We start from the raw sequence: 17,701 nt of genomic DNA, 5'->3' as shown, positions 1-17,701 counted from the left end.
TTGTAGAAACAATTGCTAATAACCTGACTTTTATTTATTCAATTGGTTTAAGAAATGGCTCATAAATGGTAAATGATGTTATACTTATATAGCGATTTTCCACCTTTCAAGGCGCTAAGACCCTCCCAAATGATGTTGAATGTACAAAAATATATTTGTTACACTGAAAAAAGATTTATCATTTAATGAAGACATAAAGGTCAAATTTTGGCAAGACAAAAGTTTTGTCTCCTACAGAAAGTAGTGTGAAAATTGAACAAAAAATGTACTTCAAATACAAAAATATGTTACATAACATAAGCGAATTAAGTAGTGGTGCTGTGAGATCCAAATTTAATATTTTGTATGAGTTCCATGGGCTTGAAGGACTGCATCCATGCGGTTTGGCAAGGAATCATACAATTTATTGATGAAGTCATCAGAAACATCAAACAAAGCAGTCTTGCGTGCCTCCTAGAGTTCATCAACATTCTTGGGTTTTGTCTTCCATGCTTCCTCTTTCATCCTACCCCAGACATGCTCAATGACGTTCATGTCTGGTGACTGGGCTGGCCAGTCCTGGAGGATCTTGATCTTCTTTGCCTTGAGGAACTTTGAGGTAGAGATTGAAGTATGCGATGGAGCACCATCCTGCTGCACTATTTGTCCCTTTTAATGGTTAGGAATGTAAGAGGCAGCTAAGATTTGTTGATATTTCAGACTATTTATGTTGCCTTCAGTCATGCAAAATATTACATTTGGATCTTAGAGCACCACTACTTATTTCGCTTATGTTATATAACATATTTTTGTATTTGAAGTACATTTTTTGTTCAATTTTCACACTACTTTCTGTAGGCGACAAAACTTTTGTCTTGCCAACTTTTGTCTTGCCAAAATTTAACCTTTATGTCTCCATTAAATGATAAATCTTTTTTTCAGTGAACCAAATATATTTTGGTACATTCAACATCCTTTGGGATGGTCTTAGCTTTCATATGAGCCATTTCTGAATTATCGTGACAGTATTATTTAAAGGACAGTATAAGCTTGTTGAAATAGACTATACTTATGCTATTGCAATACTATTTACAGGACGTTATAAGTCTGGTAAGCTGTCCCATATCTACCCATAATCTTATCCAGTATAATTATTCATGTTTCAACAATAGGACTACCGTATTTTTCGGACTATAAGTCACACCTGAGTATAAGTCGCATGAGCCAAAAAATGTGCAATGAATAGGAAGAAAACATATACTGTATAAATTGCACCGTAATATAAGTTGCATTTTGGGGGGAAATTTATTTGATAAAATCAATTTAAAATAAACATAGAGAACAACAGGCTGAATAAGTGTACGGAATGGTAATGTGACATGACGCATAAAGAAGTAACTCAGAATGTAGCCAGTATGTTAACGTAACATAGCTATTAAGAGTTATTCAGATAACTATAGCATAGAGAACATTCTAATAAGTTTACCAGACCATCAGTGTACTTCGAAGCAAACCGACAGAACACCGTATAAGTACGAGTCAGGCCTGGAAATCTTTGTGTGTTTCTGCTTTCGGACAAGTGGAGCACTGTGAGAAAGTGGCGAGCGGCAACACGCTGTCACTGTTGATCAAAAGGTGACCGTTGGTCAGAGTGCTTCTTAGCCAGCTTGCATGAATAAGCTTGAATCACCAAGTGCCTGTAATTTTTGCTTGCTTGATCAAAATTCAAGAGTACAAAAGCCTCAGGCCCGCTGTGCTCATGAAAGAAATGTCAACTGTGGCTCCTCAGAATGTAAATACAGTTTCCTATTTGCGACCCTTGTGAAGAGAAATGCAAGGCCAAAATGGAGTTTATTTGCACAAGCTTGAAACTGCTTACATAAAATCAATACTGAATGCTGTTTCCATCTCGCCATCCAATGTTAAATTTCAAACAAATGCTGTGAATGCACCATAACACTTTTGCTGGTCAGTCAAATAACTGAAACAAGATGCAACTTTTTGGTTAATAAGTTATTTTTCTGCCAGACCATGCCCAAAAATATATCTACAAAATATATAGTTATTTTTATAAAATTAAAATAAAAAAGTTAAAAAATGCAACAAACATATAAAAAAGAAAATTTTAATTAAAATATATATGAAACAATTGAATTTTTAAAAATCAAATTACAAATAATTAAAAAGAAATGAATAATAATTACTATCAAAAAAAATACAAACATAAAATATAAATTAAAAAATTAAATAAACAATGTTGAAAATGATTGCCCTTTTTAATAGAAAATTTAAACAAAAAAAATGTACAACTTTAATTAAAAACAAATTAAAACAAATAAAACATGCAAAAAATACCATAAAATTTTTTTTTAAATAAAAAAACTAAACAAGATTACATCAGTGACATTTCATTCAAAATCGCTCAGCGCCATTGACTGCACTAGACGTGCAATCCATTTAAAGTGCTCATTCCACTTTATATAGATTGAATGTCTACTAGTGATAAACTCATTGGTAGACGGATAATTGGACGACACATGATTGGATGTATATCATCGCCAATGACACTGACAGAGTTAATATAGACAAATGAATACCTTGCATATTAAAAATCTATGCAGAATGTGCAGTTTTCAGAAAGAGTTATTATATAGTTAAAATCATTTTTCCACAGCCGTTTTTCACTGCCTTAAAAGCCTCTGATTACTCTCAATCATTTTGAAAAAATGCGTAGGAAAACAGCTCGTTATTTTCACTCTGATGCGCCAGTGTGTCAACGGCGTCCCGAGGTTTTGTTCATTTGCAAATCACACCCAGGTGATAATGGCTGTTTTCACCTCCTTTCATAGCTGTGAAGGAACAAGTGGAAATTAGGTGGCTCCAGGAGCATGTTGCTTGTTACGTGGTGTTATTGAGCAGGGCTTTGACCTGAACTACCATGAAAAAAAACAAACTGTGAAAAGTACTAAAATCTGTGATAACATGCAGCTTCAAAGAAAAAAAGACAGAATACACGTGGTTGTCACTCTACTTTCAACATAGATGTTAGAACCTCCTCTAGTTTAACTCTGCGACACAGAAAAATCTTAAAAGGAACGAGACCAGAGGTCAACAATCTTGGATCCTCAAAGAGCCGTTTTGAGCATTTCCCACCAAAAAATAAAATACCAAGTGCCATGAAAGCCCTTTGACATCTAACCTGTAAAGGGGAAGTTCCCGTCTTAGCATTCTAATAAAAAACAACATATGCACGCATTAAAATCACCGATGACCCATGCAATCAATAGTGTTGGCTATGTTTTCGTGATAAAGTTATTAAAACTTCCCATTGCATATCAATAAACGTAGTATGAACAGCAACATTTGTAATCCAGCAGCTCTGCAGGGAACAGGTTGCAGAGTGGATTGAGGAAGGTGGGAAGTTGGAGTTTGCCAACCTCCGACAAGGAAAAATATAATTGGAATGTCACTCGAACTGGGAGGCCCTATTTGTGAAGTCAAAAAAAAAAAAAAAAAAACTACCCTGACTTCAGGAGTTGCTTTAATCTAACGTCGCTCGACAAAATGGTGCTGCCCGAGAAGCAGACCGTCAATAGTAAAACTAAAGAAGGCAGTTTACAGTGTGTGCTATTTACCTTAGCCGGTATTTCACCACCACTATTTGATCGCTTACGAGAAGGCAGGTTTGCTGGAGGTCAAAATGTCTTTTGATGGCCAAAATAAAAAACAACTTGTCGCGATCAGCCATCTCACTTGAAATGCTTTGAAGTCGCAACTGGTACCATCCGAATGGGAAAAGTCCGACTTCCCACCTTCCTTGAAAGCAGCATGAGCATGAGTGGCCAAAGTACTCCTTTCTATAGACCCTACCCACCGACGTCACAAAATCACGTGATCGCTGTATTGTTCCGCCCCCTTGTCCGTCATTTTGTGTCTGTATTATCAATGGTCTCAATTGATCGAGCAATTTATAATGCATTTCATGGAAGACCCGGTGCTTTCGGATGCCGTAAACTCACTGGATGCGTTGCATAAAAGGCGTTATGTGGAAAAGCTTCAATTTATCCATTCGCCAGATCCATATTTGATGCCTAAATCGATGTTTTTCGACCCGCTGTCTTCGCCGTACTTGCCTGACATCTGCTAGCTACCCTGATATTTACAACTATCTTGTTCACACAAAATCAGCCTATTCTCACGAAAGTTTGAAAAACTTTAAGAGCTTGGAGGCTTATAAATACTTCGTTGCTGGTTGGGTGAAACAGGTCCTCGTCCACGAAAATTCGGCAGGGATCTATCTTGTGCTTGGAAAGGTGAGTTACGAAATTTTCAATTCAAAATCTTTTGTTCTTGCTAACATCCACTGTCAAGTCTCATGTATTTCATGTCATTTGTCAATGGAGCTAGGGCTTTTAATTTTTATATGGTTTAGCGATAGCACTCTCACTACATACATACGTGTATGTTGTCGGCGATTAGCCTAGCAATGATCTTAATTATGGTTGTCAGCCCAAAACCCTCTAAATATATATTAAATGCATCTTACCAGATATAAAATGACTACTACATAATCTGTGGTAATCGTTTGGAGCCCAGTTTTCTCGTCGAATTGCAGCAGCCCATCTCGCTCTCTCCTCTCCGGGTCTCTCGGAATCTGGGAGAACTTCAAGTCTCTCCGTCTATCTTCTCTGTTATTGCAACCGCCGCACACGCCTTCACCATTTTGATTATTAATGTTAACGAGCAGAAAAACACGCCGTAAGTAGGAGGAATGTACGTAGCCATAACAGGTAAACACGATGTGTTGACGGACAATTGGGCGGCACCAGTCAGGAGGGCGGAGTTGTGACGTCACGTGGGTAGGGTCTATTGAGGTCGCATTATTCATTTAAAAAAAAATAGTCCAGCAGAATGAAATGAATTACAGCATTTTGGTGTGACATTGTTTTGGCGACATGGGTATTTTGAACATTGATCTGCATTTTGAATTTATTTGACTATATTAGAGCTGTTAAAAAAATTTTTTTGGCATGCTTGGAGGGGACCAAGGCAATATAAAAAGGGTTGCGACACTCCCATAGGGATCCATTATACGATTTTACTTCCGGGTTTTCCGGGTAGTGGAGCCTCGGTAGTTCCAAACATGACTTCGACGAGGGCGGACCGCATTCATACGAATGGCTGGCTGTCAAGTATATTCGGAGGTAAGTTGATAAAAACGGTCCCTTTTGAATTTTCAACAGTCTGTATTCTATCAGAGGCGCTTTATGATGTATATGTTAAGCTTTATTTGTACAGTCGGGCAAATAAGTGTTTAGTCAACCACTAATTGTTCTAAAAGTTCTCCCACTTGAAAATATTAGAGAGACCTGTAATTGTCAACATGGATAAACGTCAACCATGAGAGACAGAATGTGGAGAAAAAAAAAATAGAAAATCACATTGTTTGATTTGTAAAGAATTTATTTGCAAATCATGGTGGAAAATAAGTATTTGGTCAATACCAAAAGTTCATCTCAATACTTTGTTATGTACCCTTTGTTGGCAATAACGAATGCCAAACGTTTTCTGTAACTCTTCACAAGCTTTTAACACACTGTTGCTGGTATTTTGGCCCATTCCTCCATGCAGATCTCCTCTAGAGCAGTGATGTTTTGGGGCTGTCATTGGAGATGACAGAGTTTCTATGGGGTTGAGATCTGGAAACTGGCTAGGCCACTCCAGGACCTTGAAATGTTTCTTACGAAGCCATTCCTTTGTTGCGCTGGCTGTGTGTTTGGGATCATTGTCATGCTGAAAGACCCAGCCACGTCTCATCTTTAATGCCCTTGCTGATGAAATGGTAAATGGTAAATGGTGGCGATTTTAACTCAAAATCTCTCGATACATGACCCCATTCATTTTTTCCAAAGCATGATGTTTCCACCCCCATGCTTCACAGTGGGTATGGTGTTCTTCGGATGCAGTTCGGTATTCTTTCTCCTCCAAACACGAGAACCTGTGTTTCTACCAAAAAGTTCCATTTTGGTTTCATCTGACCATAACACATTCTCCCAGTCCTCTTATGGATCATCCAAATGCTCTCTAGCGAACCGCAGACAGGCCTGGACGTAGGGCTGGGCGATATGGCCTTAAGTACGTATTACGATAAATTGAGCAGATTTACCTCGATAACGATAAATGACGATAAATTCGCCCAAGCGGACAGTTATATAATTTGAAAATTTGAATCAATGCATGGAATACAAATTAACTGTTTATGTTAAATTTATTTACCAGCTTTCAATTTAACAATTGCACATGCAGTCTAAACATTAGATATTAAAAATTTTTTTGTAAACAATAAGAATTCTAGTGTGAACATTTATAACAGCTTGTATGACTTGAAAAATGTACATTATAAAAATCAATATGACAACTATGCAAACATGTCATTCTAACACAAATGACTTGCAGCTTTAACAGTACACTTCAGACAACTTATTGGTAATGGCTGCTGTGACATAATTATTCAACACAAGTGCTTACGTCAAGGTTTCAGGTTTTTTTTTTTTTTCCCCGAAGCATTTTTTAATACATGCACCCCCCACAAAGACACAACCAGATTAAATCTGTATTGCTCTGATGCCAATGAAACATTTAAGGTTTTATGATGGCAGGATAAAGCAAACACATACAGGAAAAATAGTTGTGGCCGTTTTTTTAGAGAAATCACACAGAGATGCCAAATAACGCGACATAATGATTGCTACATGAAGTCCGTGCCCAGTCAACTCATTAATTTCAGCCGTTCCGACAAGGTTAGAGCCGCTATCCGACTCCATCACGTTCATTTGTAGCCACTGTTAGCCGCTAGCGTTAGTCTGTGGCTTGGCTACAAGAAGAAGATGAAAAGACTATATTTTCTTGTTTTATTAAATTGCCGAATTTACCGACATGGTCAAAATTACGTCGGTCATCTTGAAGAATTTCGGTAAAGGTACATTTTCGGTTTACCGCCCTGCTCTACCTGGACGTGTACTTTCTTCAGCAGGGGGACACGTCTGGCAGTGCAGGATTTGAGTTCCTCGTGGCACATTGTGTTACTGATAGTAGCCTTTGTTCCTGTGGTCCCAGCTCTCTGTAGGTCATTCACTAGGTCCCCCCGTGTGGTTCTGGGATTTTTGCTCACCGTTGTTGTTATCATTTTGACGCCACAGGGTGAGATCTTGCATGGAGCCCCAGATCGAGGGAGATTATCAGTGGTCTTGTATGTCTTCCATTTTCTAATAATTGTTCCCACAGTTGATTTATTTACACCAAGCGTTTTACCTATTGCAGATCAGTCTTTCCAGCCTGGTGCAGGTCTAGAATTTTGTGTCTGGTGTCCTTTGACAACTCGTTGGTCTTGGCCATAGTGGAGTTTGAGGTTGTGGACAGGTGTCTTTTATACCGATAATGAGTTAAAACAGGTGCCATTAATACAGGTAACAAATGGAGCCTCGTTAGACCTCGTTAGAAGAAGTTAGACCTCTTTGACAGCCAGAAATCTTGCTTGTTTGTAGGTGACCAAATACTTATTTTCCACTCTAATTTAGAAATAAATTCTTTAAAAAATAGAAGAATGTGATTTTCTGTTTGTTTTTTCCACATTCTGTCTCTCGTGGTTGAGGTTTACCGATACTGACAAATACAGACCTCTCTAGTCTTTTCAAGTAGGAGAACTTTCACAATTGGTGGTTGACTAAATACTTATTTGCCCCACTGTATGTGCGTGGTGCAATTATACATATATTTTATCTTGGTGACAAGCAATTTTCTCCTACCTTTTAAGCTGACTCTGCTAACTGGGAATGTATCGCCAGGGATAAATTCATTAAGTCGCTACCGTGTTTAAATTGTCAACTTTTCAGACGCCCTTTGTGGCATTCACACTCATCTGTATTCGTGAGTATTGGTTGACGACTGGCTTTTACATGCTTATTAGCTCGATTTTGTAAACTTTGAACTAAGGTATCACCTTCATGGAAGAGTACCAAGTCAATGCATGACAATCTATGTTCTTTACACCAAAATGTTTGACATTATTATATTTTAGAGATGTGTATAGATTGAAAAGTGATGTCAACAAATAATAAACACAAACTTATAATAGAAAACTAATTTAATGTTTTTTTTAGGTCACATTTTCATGATCCGCTTCCGCTGGGGACTGCTGCTGGTGCCCTCTGGCTGTGGGCACGAAGCCCATTTTTCAAATGGCAAAAAAAATATTAAAAAAGCCTTTTATTTCATGTTTTGACGGCTGATCATTGCCATCCATTTTTCTACTGCTCTTGTTCTTTGGGGAAACCATGCTGCACAACCAACCATCACAGGCCACTGATCTATAAAATGTTAGGTGTAAACAATGAACCACAACAACAATTTAACCAGCTGTTCAATAAAAAATAGGATTTTCTTTATCAAAGGGTAATAAGTTGTTATTATTATACATTACACCAAGTTACAGAAAATAATACACTTTTGTTCCTGTCTTGTAATCATTTTATTTGTGTTGCTTGGGTCCAAACTAAATGAAAAACGCCTCTAAAAAGGTATAGGTTTGGTTTTGCTAAAATTAGAGGCTATATTCAAAATTTGAGTTAAATTAAGCGGAAAATATTTGTCAAATGTAATTTCTTTGTGTTTCAGGTCAAACAGACTATAAAATAAGAATGAATATGTACACACACACACGCACACGTATAAGCATGAGAAATTACAACAGTAAAGAAAAGTGGAAAATACTAAATAGAAATTAAAAGTCGTGACCTCAAACTTTTTGGGAAACAAGTGTTTTTATATCTCAATGTGTCAAAACAAACTTGGATGTGCCATTTAGACCTTGGGAACAAAATGTGTTATACATGGCATTATCTTTAATATATTACCACAGGTAGGTGAATCAAGGAAATCTATTAAAGTATTCTTGTTGAGAAAAAAAAAAAAAAATTAAATCATCTTGCATTTCAATGTAAAAGTCAACTTCCCGTGCCAATGCTAACACAAACATCAAACTTTCACTCCACATGGGAAAGTTCCCATCTGCGTAACAGTTTACATAGTTTTCAGTTGTAGCCTTACCCCTCCAAATGTAAAACTGGCATTTAAATAAAATGTTATAATGCAATGAGATAATCAAACTAGTACTTAAATATGCGATTTTATCCATTTTCCCATCAATGTCGCAATTACTGCTGTCAGTTCCATTGAAAACCACTACGGCGCTGCTTGTGCTTGGAACTACCCACACCCTACAGGAACCACACCAGGGGGATGGCGTGGCTCAGTGGTAGAGTAGTTGTCCCCCAACCCAGAGGCTATGGGTTCAGTTCTCCGCCCTGATGAACTTGCCTAAGAATCCTTCAGCAAGATTCTGAACCCCACATTGCTGCGTCACCAGTAGGTAGATGGCGATGTAGTGTAAAGCACTTGCAAGCGCCTTGCAAGGTGGAAAAGCAGTATACAAGTATAACACCATTTACCACGTGACCACTTGCAGCAACATCAAAGAGTGTTGCAACTCTCTTTATATGGGACCATTGACTTGTGCTATCTTAACCACTCCGGAGCCCTGAAAGTAATAAATAACTAACAAACTGCACAGAATTTATTGAAATCAACTCCACCGACTAATTAAACCCCGCTTACTGGAAGATTAAGACGAAAGTAAACAATTCTGAATTTCCTCCTTAACGAACTGCAACAAACAAAATTTTTCGTTTATTTATAGTTTGCCTGTTGAGGGACAAAATATATATAGATTTTTTCTTAGAACGACACCATCATCTTTAAATTTAGAATTAGGTTTAAAAACTTTCATTTAAATTTAAATGAAATACTCATTGGTTGACGTTGACGGTGATAGATATTTGAAATGGATTGGACGTCGACTAGTGATAACCTCATTTCAATTCATGTCAGAAGCATGAAGAGCTTTTACCGCCCCTACCAGGGACCTCACTAGACCTTCTACAATTCACAGCGGGGCACTGGCAAGCGAGCAAAAATTCTTTTAGCACAAAAAGATAGAAATAGCGCTTCAAACTATAGGCTATATAATTTAATTTATTCTTACCCTTCCTTTGGACCAATGTCACTTGACCAAACTACAAGTTTCTGTTAAAAAAAAAATATATATATAGGACATCCCTTCTTGATAGTCAATTCACCTCTGCTCATGTTCGGCAACTTCCGTCTCTCCTTCACCTCTTCCTGCACTCTGCTGCTCTACTTTGTCTGGACAAAAATGGGGATACATAACTGTAACTGTTATGCAATTAATCAGTGTTTCTCAACTGGTAATTTGTGACGTAAAAGTGGTTTATGTTGCCTAGGTGGGTTACCTAGCTTACCACTCTAATTTCTCCTTGATAATTTTTCTGTCTGCGAGCAAATAACTTTCTAATATCCATTTGCAAGAGTAATGCTGTTTGAGTCAACTGGAAATGTAAAAAAAAAAAAATTTTTAAGTAAAAAAATCTTGTTACAATTTACAGGGACAGCAGTAACAAATTCGACCCTTGTAAAACAGCTAGAAAATATGATGAGCACACATACAGAATTGTTAGAGGTTATATCCCATAGATAGGTGATTATATCAGATTTGATGATGATTTTATTAATTTTGGACATATGAACAAATAGCAACAAATAGCATCAGTAGTGATACAGTTCAAATAACACATATCATTTTGACACAATATTAGACAGCGCCCTTGAGAGAGAGCCTCTCACTCAAATTGCATTTAATTGTCATTGTATTCACAACCAATAAACTAAAAAATGGCAGCTAATTCGATTCACAATTCATGGGGATAGGCGAACAGACGAACATCAACCCAGAGGTAAAACGGACAACAAGGATGGGCAGTTTATCTGGCACTAACCTGTAAACCAGGTGGGAAGGTGGGAAGAGTCATTTGCACCGTTGACTGTACGATTGGCACACACTTCGTAATATGATGCTGCATTCACGTGTTGTTGGAGTAATAGGGAAAAAAATGATTCTCTATTACATGGTGTCAATAAAAGTGCCAAACATTTACTCAACTTGTGATGTATCGTTGGAGCATTAAAATAGGCTACTCTTCTTTGTAGCAACTGAGTTTTTACTCAACATTATGACTTTACAACACATCAGAACGATTTTCCAACTTGGGAGCTCAGATCTCCCAACACACATGAATGCAGCATATTCCTGACTGCTTCGCGGAAGTGTCAACTCATATGCCTATCATATCTAAAGTTACATGCATAAATTACCATATTAATTAGGCATGTGCAGATTGTGTGTATGGAATGAATAGAGTAATGTACCGGTAATCATATTATATGGGCGCATTCTGAAGATTATGCTATGAAAACTTAAAACTCCAAAGTAAGTTTTTTTTTTTTTTTTTGGTGAATTTAATACTGGGCAAGAGGTAGACCAATTATCGGCCGGGCCGATTATCGGCACGGATATTTGGAAATTTGACATATATTGGTATCGGCCTTTTTAAAAAAAAAATTTTTAACCCGACCGGCCAATATGAAAAAATCTATTTAAAACTGTGTTACTTCAGCTGAGATGCAGCCACACCTCTCTCTCCTGCCTGCTGTCTCCTACAGTAGTATTCACCTATTATTTTGATTGGTTAAATGATAATGGTAAATGGAGTTGTTTTGTATTGTGCCTCAGGCACTTCTGGCGCTATTATTTTCTATTTGTGTGATTCAATAAACATGCTTTCGGCATTTCGGATCACTTCCTATTCATTGATCACTTGTTGTTGATTTTGGGGCATTTCGGGGTCACTTCCTGTATATACATTTTGCGTCTCTTTCTCTTATTTTTGGGGCACTTCTTTGTTAAATTTAGGGTAATTATGGGTCACTTCCTATTGATTATTGGGTCCCTTCCTGTACATTTTGGGGAATTCTGGGTTCACCCACTGTACATTTTGGTTCATTTTCTATTGATTTTGGAGCGTTTCCGGGTCACTTCATATTCATTGATCACTTACTTTTCATTTTAGGGCATTTCTCGGTCACTTCCTGGATATATGGGTCACTTTCACTTAATTTTGGTTGTTTTTGTCAAAAATAATGAAAACTGATGGAGATTTTTTTGCAGGCCTTAGTTGAAAATCTACTATGGAGATTTACGGCCAGGAAAAAAAAAAGGGGGGGGGGGTGTAATAGTCAAAACATAATTTGTAATATGAGATTAAAGTCATAATATTATATTATGTAATATATATGGATGCAGTACGGCTACTAATGTAGCTAAATTAGCCATTATGTTCTTGTTTGTGACTTTTGTTTTATATTTTCACAAAAAAGGAAATCCCTAATCTTTTGGCTCATATACATTAAATTACGTATAACCAATAGAACGATTAATACTTAATACTTTGTTGCGGCTCTGATCTAAGGTTTGATAATTTACATAAAATACATAGCGTTTTCCTACGTGTTCCAGTTAAGATGTGAACAGTAGCATTTGTCTTCCTTGTTTATTTCTTTTTTTTTTCATTAAAGTTGAAGAAATTCAAAACACCCAAGCTTTAATACCTGCATGATGTTATGGAAAACTCCTTGAACAGTAGTTTCTTTAAACATCTCAATTTGTAGTCACTATAATTACACTAACATTTTCATTTTTTCCAACTCCTTTTAGGTTATGCTCCCGTAACGGGAATGTGCCACCCGGTCCGGAGCTGCACTCTCAACCACGAAGACGGCTTCTCCTCCGCCTTTGTGGTAGCTCATGAGACGGGTCATGTGTAAGTCTTCGGTCTTTTAGTTTCCATCACAATTAAGTGAGAAAATGATAACATACAGTGGTATGAAAAAGTATCTGATCCTTTTGGAATTCCTCACATTTCTGCATAAAATCCCCATCAAATGTGATCTGATCTTTGTCAGAATCACACAGATGAAAAAACTGCATCTCAATGTGGTCATTCCTGGGTCACTTTCCATTGATTTTGGATCCCTTCTTGTTGATGTAGAGGCATTCTTCGCTTACTTTGTATTAATTTTAGTTCGCTTGCTATTGATTTTTGTGGCATTTCTTTGTATTCTAGGTTACTTGCTACTAGCTAGTATCTGGGGTGGGGTTACATCCTGTTGATTTTGGGGCATTCCTAGATCACTTCCCATTGATTTTGGCTTACCTTCTTGTTGGTTTTGAGGCAATCCCAGGTCACTTCCTGTTGAATTTGGGACAATTCTGGGTCACTTCCTATTTATGTCTAGTAACTTTCTGTTGATTTTGGGTGTCTTACTCCTGATTTTGGGGCATTCCCAGTGCACTTCCTTTTTTTTTTTTTTTTTTTTTTTTAGGTAAATCCTGCTTAATTTGGCGAACATGAGTCACTACCTGTTGGGGGGGGGGGGGGGGGGTGCTTCCTATTGATTTTTATGCATTCCCAGATCACCTCCTTTGGATTTGTGCCTTCCGATTGATTTTTGGACATTTACAGGTCACTTCTAAGTAATTCCAAGTCACTTTCTGTTGATTTTGGGTGACATCATATTGATTTTGGGGCATTCCCAGGTAACTCCATATTGATTTTGAGCCTTCTTTTGTGGATTTTGAGGCAGTCTTAGATCACTTTCTGTGGATTATTGGACATTGCTGGGTCACTTCCTATTCATTTCTAGTAATTTCCTGTTGATTTTTGGGGTGGTTTTGGGTCTCTTACTGTTAATTTTGAGGCCCTTTCCTATTTATGTTGAGGCAATCCAAGTTCACTTCTTGTTGATTTTGTGACATTTCTGGGTCACCTTCTATTTATTTCTAGTAACTTCTTGTCTGTTGATCTTGAGGCGCTCCAAGCTATATTATATATATGTATTTTACGTCACCTACTACTTATTCTAGGCCCTTGGGTCACTTCCTATCGATTTTGAGGCATTCCCAGATCATTTCCTATAAATTTATGACTTCATGTTGATTTTTTGGGCCTTTTTGGTTCATTTTGTATTGATTTTTGGGTTCTCTTCCTTTTAAGTTTGAGGCACTCCAAGCTCAATTCCTGTTTATTTTAGGTCTCTTCCTGCTTAATTGGGGCACTTGGGCAACTTCCTGTTGATTTTTGGACCGTCATGATTGATTTTGAGGCATTCCCTGATCACCTCCTTTTGATTTGTTACTGGTCCTGTTAATTTTTTCCCCCCTTCCTTTTGATTTTGAAGCACTCAAAGCTCAACTCAGCTTTGCTTAGCTACAACACAACTAACAAAAGTGCATTATTGTCGTGGTTGAGCAAGAGTTTATGATTTCATTTATGACTTCATTTTTGCCACAGTAAATAAAGATTTATGGAATGAAGGTAGAGCTGAAGACTTGAGATTTGCACGGAATTTCGAGTTTGCAACTTATTCCCGACGCTTGTGTGAATACAAAGCATTCACATGGGAACTTACCAGAGAAACAGCTAGAGCTAATGAACCAACTCTGAGAAATCTTCAGCATTCTCACAACTCTTACAGCCCGGAGCAAAACATCACCAGCTGGAGGCAAAAAAAGAAGCCAATAAATTTGGGGTTTATCAGATTACCGTGTCTCATAGACGAAGAGCTGGCTGTGGATCGGATGAATTTAGTGGATCTAACCGCCATCTGCACCCAAGTGTATGATTTTGCAATTGATATTTTTAAGCATATTGGATGTCTATCGTTGTCAATGGCAGCCAAGGAATTAAAAACAAGTTTATCTGAAGCCTTGTTGCAGCTTTAACTGCGACAGGATAAAAAAAGTCTTAAATAGCATTATTATGTGAATTAGAATCATATTAAGGGACCATTCGACTACATACAACAATTTGGTAAAGCGCAGATGACGAGAAACTAGTCTTTTAATCTGCCGTTTAGCCACGCCTACCATTATAGTCTTCTAGCGTCCCCAACAGGAGGATGACGTCAGCAGGGTTGTGGTTTCATCTGATTTAGAATTCAGCCCATTGAGGGGGAATTATTCAGAACAAGAAAAATGCAACAAATAGATCCGCAAAATGTCATTGTTTCAGTCTCTATACTATAATATTTTTACAGGATATTCTTTTTATCAAAATATTTTCCCCCAATTGCTAAATAAATGGATGGCCATGACTAATAACAGTCTTGTGCTAAATGGAATATGAAATATCAAAAATGCATTTATTCAGTACGACATGGCAAAATTACTCCATAATGGTCAAAAATGTCCACTTCTTGCACCTTCCAAACTATATTTTATGCCACCGGAGTTAGTCTGGCTTTTGTCATTTCCCTGCCCCCTGGCTTCAGAGAGCGTAAACAAACCAGGAGACGTGACAGCTAGCCGACATGCTAACCCAAGATGAGTGATGTTTAAAAGTCTATTCTTGGATTTCGAAGCGAAAAATCACTCAAAACTACCCGGGAACATTTCACACGGCGGCGGGGTTGTCGATTGGCTTCGCCGACCGGCAACCCGCCTGCAAGTTGCAGCTCGTAAGACTCGTTCCCCTGCTGCGGGCAGGAGAGCGCGTAGCTGCCACATGGTCAACACAAATATGGCCTAAATTAATGCTTAAAAACACGCCGAAGACGTAAACAGTGAGAGATCGGCATGCAGTTGTGCAGATTACATGGCAGGATGTGTCTGAAGAGAACTTTTCTACACATCCGTCCTTGATTAAACGTAAGTAAATATTCCCTTATTTAAAGGGTATGAAAACGCAAAGGGGGTGTGAGACATCAATAGAACCGTTAAATGCCAAGATAACAAATATTGCTAAAGTTAACAAAAAAATCAATCACATTAATGAGCAATTATCGAAAATAGATCGAAAATGACGAACATTTCCGAAAGTGTTCCGGAAACAGCCGAATAGGGCGGAGACGTCATAACAAGGAAACAAAAGGTCGAGGCAGGTGCCATCGTTGTTTATCGACGAGAGAGTTGCGTTCGTGTTTTATCAAAAAATCGCTAAAATGGTTCAAACCTGTCATGCTATGTGGTTTACAAATAGCCATTTGTCGCAATGTAGTACCCATGAGTTCCCGAACGTGAGAAAAAGAGCTGGACTACGCAGACAATGAGTAAAGTTCGTCAGTGTTAAGAGGGCTAATTTTGCAATTTTACAGGGAAATGGGAACCTGACGAGCCAGAAGATGTGCCTACAACCTCAAAGAAAACAAAATTTATGCTACTTCCCAATCACTAAAGACCCATGAACTGCGAAGGAGTGAATTTGTGACCCGTATGTGAATAAATCAAGTGATTCGAGCATGTCTGTGGAACAGGAATATCAGCTTGTAGAGATCGCAAATCACGGCGACTTAAACGTACATTTGAGACAACAACTCTACCGAAATTCTGGATTAAAGTCATTTCTGAATATCCCGACATCGCTTGGAGCGTGCTGAAAACTGTGCTACAATTTCCAACATCGCTAGCTTGATGCTAGCTTCTCTCACTCTCCCATCTCGTCTCAACGAAACAAACTCAGCCCTCCCATTGATTCAGCGGGTGAGTTGTATTTTTTCCCTGCACTTAACACGACGGGGCTAAAAACAAATGCTATTTTATATTTGCGGTATTTTTCTGCCGCACATTGCTGGTGTTCTGACAAAGTTGGCATGCGCGTAACGTTAAAAAGGACCGCGAATGCAGCGATTCCTAAGTACACACTACAAACTTTCTTTAAAGAAAGGAATATTAACTTACGTTTGCCATGTTTGGCGCACACAACAACTGCACGTAGCCCTCTCACTGAACGACTTCGCTGTGTCGTTAAGCGTTAATTTACGCCATTTCCGTGTTGCACATGTATGTTTGTGATGTAAATAGTTTTTTAGCACCATTGGATAACATCGAGAGTCCAACTAAATATAAAAGAGGGACACCGGTCCGTGAAAAAAAGACCCAAATTACACCGGTCCGTGGTGCAAAAAAGGTTGGGGACCCCTGCTCTAATCCCATTCATATTTGTGTCGGTTGGCAGAGCGAAACCGATGATAGCATATTGAATGATAATTATTCTATACATTACTTTATTTTGCGGTCACGGTGTATCAGCTTCACAAAAAGAAATGCAAAACATACCATTTGGTGTTTCCCACACGAACTGTTGTCGGGGTTTCATCAGTGGGATTGCTCCCCTCAATGATCCTTTCATTAGGCTGCATTGGCTTTCGTTTGGGCTCAAATTGATAACCCAAAACACCAAAGAAAGGTTCATAACTGTCCTCGTCACCATTAGAAGAATGTTCGTTACGTCGGATTCGTCGCTGCAACTAGAAACGTAATTGTCCGCCATCATCGCCGCCATTCAGTACTAAAGCACTGAGCCGGTTGTTTCCTTGTTTTGATGTCACGCCCACAATCTGCCAGATTTCCGGGATCTCGGGGGCGGGTCTTTTTGGCTTGAAATTGACCCAAATTTCTCTCATTTTCTTGGTGTTGCGATGTGTGTAATTACATGAAATGACATGATATGAATCCAAAAGGCATTCGTTTATGGATAAATGATGGAATATTAGCATTTCCCCAGGTGTTGACATACACTTTAAAGAAAGTATGTAGTGTTTACTTTGTAATCGGTGTATTTGCGGCCATTTTTAACACAAAGTTGCAATTTCTGATGGGGGGGAAATTTGACAGAACACCGGGCACACGAAGACGGCACTAAGCCGAGTATAGCGCTCTCCTGGCGGAGGTGGGGGTGGGGGATGGGGGTGCGGC

General features: G+C 38.3%; 1 protein-coding gene across 2 annotated transcripts in view; it reads left to right on the top strand.

The window, feature by feature from the left end:
• The window catches only part of adamts3 (ADAM metallopeptidase with thrombospondin type 1 motif, 3), a 278,467-nt gene that overhangs the window by 178,861 nt on the left and 81,905 nt on the right, over nucleotides 1–17,701 (top strand). For both annotated transcript variants that reach the window (XM_057832049.1, XM_057832048.1), the window contains exon 8: nucleotides 12,665–12,770. In XM_057832049.1, the coding sequence (XP_057688032.1) occupies nucleotides 12,665–12,770 (106 nt within the window). The remainder of the gene's footprint in view (nucleotides 1–12,664; nucleotides 12,771–17,701) is intronic.

The sequence above is a fragment of the Corythoichthys intestinalis genome, chromosome 3, assembly GCF_030265065.1.
Source record: "Corythoichthys intestinalis isolate RoL2023-P3 chromosome 3, ASM3026506v1, whole genome shotgun sequence".
NCBI lineage: Eukaryota > Metazoa > Chordata > Actinopteri > Syngnathiformes > Syngnathidae > Corythoichthys > Corythoichthys intestinalis.
The sequence above is the reverse complement of the archived record's forward strand: the minus strand, read 5'-3'. Positions and strand labels throughout refer to the sequence as shown.